General features: G+C 41.5%; 4 protein-coding genes across 43 annotated transcripts in view; 1 reads left to right on the top strand and 3 right to left on the bottom strand.

Moving 5' to 3' along the window:
* The window catches only part of LOC125961818 (metabotropic glutamate receptor 7-like), a 411,772-nt gene that overhangs the window by 107,934 nt on the left and 292,142 nt on the right, over nt 1-11,696 (top strand). The gene's annotated exons all lie outside the window — the stretch shown is intronic.
* The window catches only part of LOC125961798 (UDP-N-acetylglucosamine--peptide N-acetylglucosaminyltransferase 110 kDa subunit-like), a 63,807-nt gene continuing 52,118 nt past the window's right edge, over nt 8-11,696 (bottom strand). Inside the window, exon 3 of the mRNA XM_049700819.1 lies at nt 8-318. The gene's annotated coding sequence lies outside the window, so the exon portion shown is untranslated. The remainder of the gene's footprint in view (nt 319-11,696) is intronic.
* LOC125961808 (UDP-N-acetylglucosamine--peptide N-acetylglucosaminyltransferase 110 kDa subunit-like) overlaps nt 5,460-11,696 on the bottom strand; it is a 250,670-nt gene continuing 244,433 nt past the window's right edge. Inside the window, exon 2 of the mRNA XM_049700833.1 lies at nt 5,460-5,561. The gene's annotated coding sequence lies outside the window, so the exon portion shown is untranslated. The remainder of the gene's footprint in view (nt 5,562-11,696) is intronic.
* LOC125961804 (UDP-N-acetylglucosamine--peptide N-acetylglucosaminyltransferase 110 kDa subunit-like) lies at nt 5,555-9,265 on the bottom strand. Its single transcript, XM_049700826.1, has one exon. The coding sequence runs from the start codon at nt 9,256-9,258 to the stop codon at nt 6,118-6,120; it is 3,141 nt and encodes a 1,046-aa protein (XP_049556783.1). The 5' UTR covers nt 9,259-9,265; the 3' UTR covers nt 5,555-6,117.

Raw genomic sequence — 11,696 nt, 5'->3', positions numbered from 1 at the left:
ACAGGACCATCATGGGAACGAATAAGCTGTTGAAGCAAACGAAAAGAGGATGATAATTCAGGGTCATTAGTATGTCCTATGCTCGCAGTCTCCAGAAGAAATCACAAGCTAATAAGATATTTACTATCAGAAAACAAATTAAAAGATATAGAAGGCAAATGTTTAAAAGACATAATGACAGCATACAGTTCAACACGTTGAGCTGAAGTCAAGGAAGTTTCTTTAACGAGGTTTGTTCCGTCGTCAATGATTACAGTGGCCACTCCTGAAGAAGAACCGTCCGTAAAAACCAAAGGTACATGAGGGACAGGCTGTTGCCTAATTATAGAAGGAAAGATATGAGTTAAGTTTGCTGAATTGGATCAATTTATCAGCAGGGTAATGGCATTCCGAGGTACCTGAAAATCCTGCAAGAGCAAGACCCCATTCATTACTATGTTGAAAAAGCCAATTTTGTTGACTAACTGAATCAGGGATAATAATTTGAGAAGGTTCTATACTTATAGGTTGTAAGCATCTAGTTCTACCTTGCATTATTAAATTACTAATAAGTTCATAATAAGGGTTAATAACTTTAGAGGGTGTAGATTTCATATGAATCTATTCAATAATTCCAACAGTTTGCCATAAGACGGCAGTAGGCACATGAGGAGTTGGACAAATTATTAAGAAAATAGGAAGGTGAGTATGAATTCTAGTTAATTGTGTAGAACTGATAGATCTATTGACTATTTGTAAAGCTTGAAATCCTTCTGGAGTCATAGAGCGTGAAGAAGAAGGATCTGAGTCACCTTTAAGAATATCAAACAAAGGCTGTAATTGAGCAGTAGTAAGTTTTAAGGCAGGCCTTAGCCAATTAATATCTCCAAGTAATTTTTGAAAAGCATTTAATGTTTTTAAATTATCAACTCGAATTTGCAGTTTTTGAGGCCTAATAGTAGTGTTATCAATATATTTTCCCAAATATAAAAATGGAGATTGTCTTTGAAGTTTTCTTGAGGCAATGACCAAGCCAAATGATTGTAAGGACTGTTGTAAAAATTGAAAAGCAGTCTCTAATAAAGAAATATTATCAGTGGCTAAAAGTATATCATCCATATAATGTATGCGATATAACGATGGAAACCTTTTTCTCACAGGAGTCAAGGCCTGAGCCACATATTTTTGGCATAATGTAGGACTATTTGCCATGCCCTGAGGCAATACTTTCCATTGAAATCTCCTCATGGGTTCCTTAAAATTTAAGGCAGGCAAGCTAAAAGCAAAATGTTTTCTATCTTCAGGAAACAAAGGAATAGTGAAAAAACAATCTTTTAAATCTATAACTAAAAGATGATAATTGTGTGGTATGGCTGTTGGAGAGGGTAGGCCTGGTTGAAGAGCTCCCATTATTAGCATAGTTTTATTAACAGCTCTTAGATCCTGTAATAACCTATATTTTCCAGATTTTTTCTTGATAATAAAAATAGGAGTATTCCAAGGACTACTGGATATTTCTAAATGCCCTAATTGTTCCAGTACTAATTGTTCTGCAGCTTCTCATTTCTCCTTTGTGAGGGGCCATCGGTCCACCCATACAGGGTCATCAGTCAGCCAAGTAATTGGATCAGCAGTGAGTGGAGAATCCAAGGCCCCTAAGAAAAACCCAAACCTTGTCTATCATTTTTTATTTTCACATCAATAGGATAGACAGTTCCTTGTTGATTTGTTCCCAGCGCTTTTGTGGGAAGAAATCCTTGATCCAACATCATATTAGAGACTTGAGAGTTTGGACTATAAAGTAATACTCCCATTTCTTTTAATATATCTCGGCCCCAGAGGTTTAAAGGCAGCCCAGGCAAAACATAAGGCTGGAAATATCCTGAATGGCCCTCACTATCTTGCCATAAAAAAAACTGACTACTTTGCATAGGAGAAGAACTTTGTCCTATTCCGTGAAGTTCTGTAATAGTAGGACTAATGGGCCAACGTTTAGGCCAGTGTACCTGCGTCATAACAGAGACATCAGCTCCAGTGTCTAACAAACCTGAAAAAACCTTTCCATTAATGGTTCATTTCATTTCTGGACGTTCTTTCCCTATCTTCTGAATCCAGTAGGCAGCATCAGACGATCCAAAAGCCTTTGTTTCTCTCTTTTGATGTTGTAAAATTTGTCCATGAGGTACAAAGGGCAAAAGTAGCAATTGTGCAATTTTATCACCAGGAGAAATAGTTATTATATTTTTAATAGTTTGTGCCATGACTTTTATTTCTCCTTCGTAGTCAGAATCTATGACTCCTGGCATAACAGTTAAACCTTTCATGGTGACACTACTTCTTCCCAATAATAGTCCCATCAAACCCTTGGGTAAAGGTCCACAGATGCCCGTAGAGAGGGCCTGAGGACCCATTTCAGGAGTTAATACATATCGGGCGGAGGTACTGAGCTCCAGTCCTGCGCTTCCTGGTGTTGCTCTGGAGAGCGAGGATATTGTATGTTTTTGTTTTTGGTTAATGTCTGATTGATAATTTGAGGAGGATACACAGACATTGCGCTTATTATTTGTTGGGGCCGGGGAAGGCCCTGGGAAGAGTTTCCCGACAGTGGTGGCCCATCCTTGTGGGCCACTGAGCAACAATCTTGTGCCCAATGTTTTCCCCTATTGCATTTAGGGCATAAACCAGGGATTTTCTGACCATCTGGAGGTTTTTGAGTAGGGAAGGAAGGACTAGGGTTAGAATTAAAAGATCTACATTCTCTAGCAAAAGGACCTGCCTTTCCGCATTTAAAACAAGTCTTTGTTTTCTTTTGATTGTTTTTAAACCCCACTTTAGTTAATGCTGCAGCCACAGCAGCACCCTGTATATAAGTAGGCCCAATGTCTGCACAAGGGTGAATATAATCCTCCAATGTTCCCCGTTTTCTCCAAGGTCGAATCGCAGCCTGACACTCATTATTAGCATTTTCAAAAGCAAGTTGCTTAACTACAATTGTACCAGTGAGTCCGTCCACAATGAGTCTCCCCACCGCCTGTGACAACCTATCTACAAAATCAGCATATGGTTCATCAGGTCCCTGTCTAAGTTTTGAAAGATCTTCAGTTTTGTGTGTAGAAGGTCATTTCCTCCAGGCTTGTAATGCCAAATGATTTATTTGAGGATAAGCAACAAAGGGATAAGTTAATTGATCTTGTAAAGAAAGATATTGTCCTTCCCCAATCAGCATATGATAATCAACTGGAATATTATGGGCAGCATTCTTTTCTGCTTGTTCAGCAGCCCGTTCATAAAAATCAAACTTCCATATTAAATAATCTCCACCATTTAAACAAGCTCGTGCAATAGACTTCCAATCAGCGGGGGGAAGAGCTTCTCCTGTCAACCATAGCAGTAGTAAAAGGAGCAGTGGGCCCATATTGAGCACAGGCAGATTTTCAATCTTTCAAAACTTTCAAAGGGAGAGCCTGATGCTCCCTAGTAGCTTGTTGAGGATTATTAGGATCAGGTCTTTCTATGACGGGACAACAGAAAATAGGATCTTCTCCTCGTTTTATTGCTCCTTGTACAGCGCGCTGCAAGGGACTGAGCATTTTTACAGATGTGGATTTTTGAGGAAGACAGTCCTTATTAACCTGCAGCTTTTTCACTGACTTATCTATCACAGCCATTAGAAAATCATCCTCAGGATATTTCTCTCTTTTATGTTTACAAGCCTCATCTGTTAAGTCAAAATGTTCCTCTTCATCTAAACTATTTAAATTAATTAGCTCTTTCGGTTTAGGAAGTGGCGACACAGTAGTTGATAATACAGTCTCTCCTTCTGTCAGAGGCTTATGTTTTTCTGACTTTACATTCAAATCAACACTATCATGAGAAGAATCTAAACATATTTTTATCAGATTCCACAAACTATATGTAACAACAGGAGTATGAGTAGGCCCTCGAGACTCATAATAATTTTTTAAATCTTCTCCAACTTTCTGCCAGATTTCTATGTCAACAGAGCCGCCATCAGGAAACCAGGGAGATACACCATGGATATGCTGTAAAAATTCAGTCAACAATAAAGTTCAGAAACTTTATTACCCCGAGCTCTAAGCATCAAAAGTAAAACCTGAGCAAATAATTCATGCATCTTTGAGCCCTTTTGCCCCATCTTATTTTACTTCTGACTATTGCCTTATGCCTCTATTAGTTCCACTTTTACTGGTGGCCACACATATTTTGCATAAGGGTTCTCTTACCTGCACTTTCTTTTTCTTTTAATTGCCTTCACGCTTCAGGTCCCTGTTCGAGTGCCACTTGCCGCGGACCAGCCGGAGAAAGAGGATCTCACCGCCCAGGGTCAGAAGGGAAGGGGTAAGGAACTGAAGTAGCACCGACGGATGGGGTCAGAAGGACCAAGACAACTGATGGTTGCAAGGCAAATTTTATTATGCTACAGTTGCAGATTATATAGACTAGAAATCGGAAGGTTGCCAGATGGTGGTTTACATTATCTACAGACTGTCTCGGCTCAAGGTTAACTTCCCTGGGAGGAAACCCATAAACCCAGAAGCATCAAAAATAACCTGCATGTGCAGGGGGGAGACAGCTTTGCTTGTCTCATTTTACATTCTTTCTGATCTCTGGGCTCTGGTGATTTATCTCCCATGGAATGGAACAAGGAGGGGAACAAGTAGGGACAGTCCCTTCGAGCAGCGGCCGCATGCCTGGCATGTCCTTACCTGCCCTCAAGGCTGACTGCTTCCCACACGTATGTTGCCTTGTTTAAGCCTCAAGCCCTCGATCCTTTGTTGAAATACAATAATTTCATTCCTATGGTTTTCAATACCAAAAACTCAACCTCCAGGAGGGCTAAAGTCTAATTTGTACTCCAAACCAAGTAGCAGTGCAGTTCGCTACTACTGAGACTGAATCCATAAAGACTTCAAGACCACGTCCAGAAGACAAGTTATTATATATAATACCCTAGAAGGTCTGAAACATAATTATCATATACATAGCTGGTCCTTCAGAGCTTTTTACCTATAACATGTTTTTTGATGAAAGTTATTTAATGTACTGGAGATAACTGTGACTTACTGATCAAATATTTGAATACTTATACTTACCTGGGATTTCATTTCTGCTGAAAGAAAAAGGTAGAACAGGACTCACTAAAAAAAACAAACAAACATTAGAAATGAAAGTAAAAATCTTAACACACACTATGACTTTTGGAAGCAGCATAGAGGGGCAGTCAACGGTAAAACACTGGTGAAATAGGTCAAAACTCTAGGCCAAAAATCCATTATTATTATCATCAGTGACAGTACCACAACTGTGCCCTTCAGAATTAATAATCACTCCTAAGAATCTTCATTTGGCACCAGATGATGCGGTTAAGAGAAACACTCTGGGAGGTTTTGAATCAGACTTGGTTTTTTGTTAGCCAAGTTACAGGAGAATTTTTAAAGTGGGCGGAAGGGAAGAAGGAAAAGAATTTAAGCCATCATCTATAAACCAACAAAGCACTGATAGTTCCGAACATTATGTCAGACACTAAAATGACTGATATAGGCTCAAGTGGTTTACAAAACCTATAAAAAGACTATACCAGCAAAGTCCCCATTTATCTGTCGAGTTCAGAAACTAAAACAAGGAATATTTTAGCTTAAAAGCTTATCTCAAGAGAATCGTACACACTTCACATGAATAAAAATACCTGAAACCAAACATTTTTAAAAGCTCCAATACCCAAAATATAAAGAAAAATATTAATTCAGAAGACTCAATCAATCCATGATAATCACAAAACGGCTGGGCAATCTCTATCTCCCTTCCACACTAACCATCCATCCCATGGAAGACCAAGGGAGATCAGACCTTCCAGACTTACCTTCCAGACCTTCCAGACACCTGGCTGCTGCAAAATTCTATGGAGACTCCTTGTGGAACAGCAGTTTCCCATCTCTTGTGTCTCTCCCTATCATGATCATGATCATGCAGGAAGCAAGTCTGGCTGTGCTATTTCTTATCATTGTCTGTCACCCATCTGCAGCATGGTATTGTACAGATAAGGAAAAAGTAGTTCCCTTTCCCCCAGAAGGTTGAGGCTCAGGTACAGGGTAATTCTCCTGTGCACACAGTCATTATTTAGGCCGACTCAGTGACTTCAACAGGCTTAATCATGTGATCAGGTTTGTTGCCAGCTGCGTAATGCTCCCACATCTGTAGATAGAGCCGCTCTAGGTCCATTGTGTATTGTTTGGTGTTGAACAGAGGGCTAGATGTTCTCTGCTTCCAGACTTTGCCACGAATTTTCTTCAGGTATTCTAGATCAGTTCCCAGTTTCACAGCTATGTCTTCATATTCTTGTCTATTTTGAGCAATAAGCTCAAGACAGCCTAAACAAGTGAGCTGGGAAGCTGCAACTCGGGAAGCAAGAGTCTCTCCTGGCATAGTCACCACGGGTGTCCCTGACCAAAGGACATCCATCCCTGTGGTGTGTCCATTACAGAGTGGAGTGTCCAAGCAGACATCAGCCAGCTGGCCTCTCCGAACATGTTCCTCTTTAGGAGCAACAGGTGAAAAAATGATACGCTTCTGGAGAAGGCCCATATTTTGTGCATACTGTTGAATATTAGGTTCTCCTACTGCTGGAAAACGCAACAGCCACAGCACACTATTGGGAACACGCTTCAGAATATTTGCCCACATCTGCAAAGTAGATGGGTCAATTTTATATAACTGATTGAAGTTACAGTACACAATGGCATCTTCCGGTAACCCGTACTGAGAACGTGTGGTTACAATAATGGTACGGGGAACCTCCTCTCCAGTGGCAGCCTTAATGTTGATCTGGGTAGTTGCCAGTCCATTGCTAAGACTGAATCCATTAATTGTTATCTGAATTTGTCCTCTGTTAATCATTTCAATAACTGCCTCTGCAATAGTATTCATAGGAATGACAGGCATATTAAGAGCCGTATTACTGCTGTCTGCGTTGTCTCCTCCATCAGGACATTTCATCTTGACAATCTGCACATCTGGGAGACTATCAAGAAATGCTTTGAGGTCGATGCCATTCAGCACAACCCGATTGTCATAAATGTGCCCATTGGACTTAAAATCGATGACTGCCTTCTTCTTCAGGTGAGGGAACATATTAGCATGATCACCAATAAAGAAAGTATGGGGCATATAAGCCAGTTTCTCAGAATACTGCTCAGCAACTTCAGCAGGTGAAGTTTCCTGATCAGTGATGATATAATCCATGAAAAGCACGCCACTGGTCCCAGGGTAGCCCAGCCACATTGCCTGAATAGGAGCTGGCCTGAGAGCAAAGAGTTCATTTCGAGCACCCCTGGTATAACCATTCATATTTACAAGGATGTGTATACCATCTTGATGGATGCGATCAGCTGCTTTCCCATTGCATGGAATCTGAGAAAGATCAATGAAATGATGGGCTTCTGCCATCACCTTCGCTCGGAAGTTTGTGCCATCATCTGGGCTCAGGGCATAACAGAATACCTCAAATTTATCAGGATTGTGCATGCCTGGAATAGACTGCATAAGATGAGAAGTAGGATGATTCCCAAAGTCAGAACTCACGTATCCTACACGCAGTCGACCATCACTGAGCTTCAAGTCTTTTGGATGTTCGTACGGTGGTTTATGAAGGACACTGATCTCATCCAAGCAGAGGTTCCCATGGCTCTCAGCAATAGCCTTCCTGAAGCCATGAGAAAGAGGATAGAGCATACTATGATGAGGCTGCACAGAAGGCAACCTATTCTTCTCCAGCTGGTCAGCCACAATGCTGACCAACTTCTTCATTCGCTCATCATAGTCTGTCCAATCACAGACAATCTGCAGGCAATGAGCCAAATCACAATAAGCGTCAGGAAAATCAGGTTCAAGCTTCAGAGCAGTGCGATAAGAAGCAATTGCTTCTGGAATATTCCCTGAATACTTGTGAATGGAAGCCAGATTGCTGTGGGCATCCGCAAGTGCAGGGTTAATCTGAATGGCACGAGTATAACACTGCAAGGCTCCCTGAACATCCTGCATCTCCTTTAGAGTGTCTCCCATGTTACAGTAGGCATCAGCAAAGGTAGGACTGATTCGAACAGCCTCCTTATAATGCATCAGAGCTTCCTGCAGTTTTCCCTGCTGCTGCAATACACTTGCTAAATTTGAATGGGCAACAGCAAACTCTGGGAAGACTTCTAATGCTTTACAATACAAGCGAACTGCCTCTTCAAAGTTTCCCTGGTCTCCTTTGATATTGGCTAGGTTATTCAGAGAGTCTGCATGGGTGGGACACAGCCGCAGAGCTGTATTATAACACTCTTCTGCTTCGGCAACACTGCCCTTCTCTTCCAGAGCGTTGGCTAGGTTGCAGTAAGCATCAGGGAAATGTGGTTGCAATTCAATAGCTCGCCTGTAGGTGTCTACTGCCAGATCCATCAGGCCTTGCTCATAGTATACACAAGCCAGGTTGGCATGTACCACTGCATGATTTGGGCTCAAGCTTAGGGCACAAAGGTAAGCTGCCACAGCTCTGTCAAAAATCCGTGCCTCTTTCAAGACATTTCCTAAATTGATATAAGCATCCAGAAAATTGGGGTCAAGCGTGACAGCCTTTTCAAAGTGATGAATGGCAAGCCAAATCTCCCCTTGTGCATTGAAAACACAGCCAAGATTACTCCAAGCTACTGCAAAGTTCGGTTGCGTCTCCATTGCTTTCAAATAACATGCCTTGGCTCCTTCCAAGCGACCCAGGGCTTTGAGCAGGTTCCCCAGGTCACTGCGAACACAGTACAAATCAGGATTGCACTGAAGAGCAGAGACGTAAGCTTGTACTGCCCCTTCCATGTCGCCTGCTGCTACCAAAGCGGCTGCCAGGTTAATATAACCATCGATGAAATCTGGTTTGAGATGCAATGCATGCCGGTAATGCTCAATTGCCTCCTGCAACTGCCCTCTTTCCTTGTACACATTCCCCAAATTCGAATAGGCTTCTGCCAGAAGAGGGTTCTGTTTAATTGCCAGAGTACTAAAGTGGGCAGATCTGTCCAGCCTTCGACACTGGAAGTGTAGAGATGAAAGTAATAAAAGTACTCCAGTATTGTCTGGCTCTTGTCTCCACAGCTGCATGCAGTGTCTCTCAGCTGCCTCAAAATCTCCTGCCTGATACTCTCGATGTACCAACTCAGCTAACCCTTGGAAGGAAAGCATACGTTTCGTTGGTTCTGTGCTGTCGGCCACGTTGCCCACAGAAGACGCCATCTGGAGCTTCTGGAGAGAGTGAGAAAAGGGGGTAATTGAGTCCCGCTGCTGCCACTACTGGCAAGAATGTTTCTAGAGGTAGCAAATACGAGGGCAGCAGCCATACCACTGCTTTGGCAGGCTTAAGCGGCGGCAACAGTTACACGCACTGAAACTTAGGAACTCTGGTTGGCCATCTACCTCTCACGCTCTTGAAATCTTAATTCTTAACCCTGCCCTCTTCCACCATTTTTCTCCTAATCAGGGAATAAAAATTACCTATACACTTGCCTTAGAAGAAATCAAAAGTCAGTAGTCCAAACACTTTTTAAAATTTTGTTTTCTGTCCAGTTGGAAAGGAAATACATGATTGACTTTACTTCATCATTCATATAGTCAATGTGGAAAACATTAGGGCCGTGAATTTCAATACAGTAAGATCAGAAAATTTTAAATTGGCCTTCCCAAACCACTAATAAGTAACCAATGTTGTATATAATGCTAAAATCTTAGAGACTGAGTTTGATATTTTAAAAGTTCTGAAAGGATTAGCTAATTTCTCCTCATCATACTTCTCATGCCTCAAACCTGAGTATTACTTTTCTAAAATTAAATTTATCTTTATTTATTTATTTTTATTTTGGCTGCGTTGGGTCTTCAATGCTGCGTGCAGACTTTCTCTAGTTGTGGCGAGCGGGGGCTACTCTTTGTTGCGGTGCCTGGGCTTCTCATCACAGCAGCTTCTATTGTTGTTCCACAACTCTATGGGTTCCTTTTTAGGTCCTATGAAGAACCCTAGAAATTAGTTCATGGAATTATAAGTTTTTGCAAAATTGTCAAAAGTGAGATATTTTAACTTCCATCAGGTAAGACCAGCATCTCTTTCTTTGCCAATTTTCCTTCTATCATATTCCGCTATGTTGGATCATATTGGAATGGCCACAGGCTTTCTTGAAATCTGGCTAAGGAGATTTTCTTTATTCTGTGGTACGCGGGCCTCTCACTGTTGTGGCCTCTCCCGTTGTGGAGCACAGGCTCTGGACGCACAGGCTCAGCGGCCATGGCTCACGGGCCTAGCCGCTCCGCGGCATGTGGGATCTTCCCGGACCGGGACACGATCCTGTGTCCCCTGCGTCGGCAGGTGGACTCTCAACCACTGCGCCACCAGGGAAGCCCTAAGGAGATGTTTTAAGTGAGGCTATTATGTGATTTTCAGACACCGCCATATGTAATTGACTATATACTATCGCATTACAGGAATAACTTCCAGTACTCATACTGACTACTCTACTGACTTAACCTAGCACAAGACACAGAAGCATAAGGACAAAAACCACCTTACAATATAGCCATGTCTTGCACTTCACAGCTCTCAAAGCATGTGCGTTTGAAGAAGAAAAAAAGAACTGAAAAGTACAAAACCAGAAGCTAATCTGTGGAAAATTATTTCAATCATCAGGCATGTGAAAGATAAGTCAAAGATTCAGTTCTCATCAATGCTTAGTCAAAACGGAAAATTTCTTCTGTCAAGAATATACTCCAGGGGCTTCCCTGATGGCGCAGTGGTTAAGAAGCCACCTGCCAATGCAGGGGACAAGGGTTCGAGTCCTGGTCCGGGAAGATCCCACATGTCACGGAGCAACTAAGCCGGTGTTCCACAACTACGGAACCTGCGCTCTAGAGCCTGTGAGCCACGACTATCGAGCCTGCGAGCCACAACTACTGAAGCCTCCGTGCCTAGCGCCCGTGCTCTGCAACAAGAGAAGCCACCGCAATGAGAAGCCTGTGCACCGCAACGAAGAGTAGCCCCCAGTCCCTGCAAGTAGAGAAAGCCTGCGCACAGCAACGAAGACCCAACACAGCCAAAAATAAATAAATAAATGAATGAATGAATGAATGAATGAATGAATGAATATACTCCATCAACAATGTGTGCAATGGAATGGTATGAATGAGTATTTTATCAGAATCCCTGTAATGCACAAACCTATAGCAGTACTGAAATCAGTAATGCATTTATAATAGTAAATACTTATGAGGAAGTAATCCATAGAGGTTTTCTCAAAGTTAACAACGAAAATTAATGTGACATTATCAATAATAAATTGTGAAGCTGAAATAAACTTTTCTAAACTATTAATAACTAGAAGCAAATTCTAATCAACCATGCTACAAGAAATCTATGTCTAAAAACTACAAAGTTTATTTCTTAAAATTTTATTTCGAAAATACATAAACTGTCGTATGAGGAGGCAGTTAAAGAATATATAGCTAAAAGAGTGGGGGAAAAGTTTTATAGAGACACATCTGGCAGTAGTTCATTTTTAAATGTCATTTTTCTAGGTTTTGTGACACCTATAGTATTGATATTTGAAAGCATTTAAAAAATTGTAATTTGAAGATTTGCTACTTCCAGGTAGAATAAAATATTTTGAAGCAAAACAACGTTTGCACTGAGA

Source organism: Orcinus orca, chromosome 17 (genome assembly GCF_937001465.1).
Source record: "Orcinus orca chromosome 17, mOrcOrc1.1, whole genome shotgun sequence".
NCBI lineage: Eukaryota > Metazoa > Chordata > Mammalia > Artiodactyla > Delphinidae > Orcinus > Orcinus orca.
Note: the sequence above shows the minus strand (reverse complement) of the source record. Positions and strands in the feature narration are given on the sequence as shown.

Excerpts from the sequence above, each read along its gene's own strand:
- LOC125961804 (XM_049700826.1), bottom strand. The coding sequence starts at position 9,258 with ATGGCGTCTTCTGTGGGCAACGTGGCCGACAGCACAGAACCAACGAAA.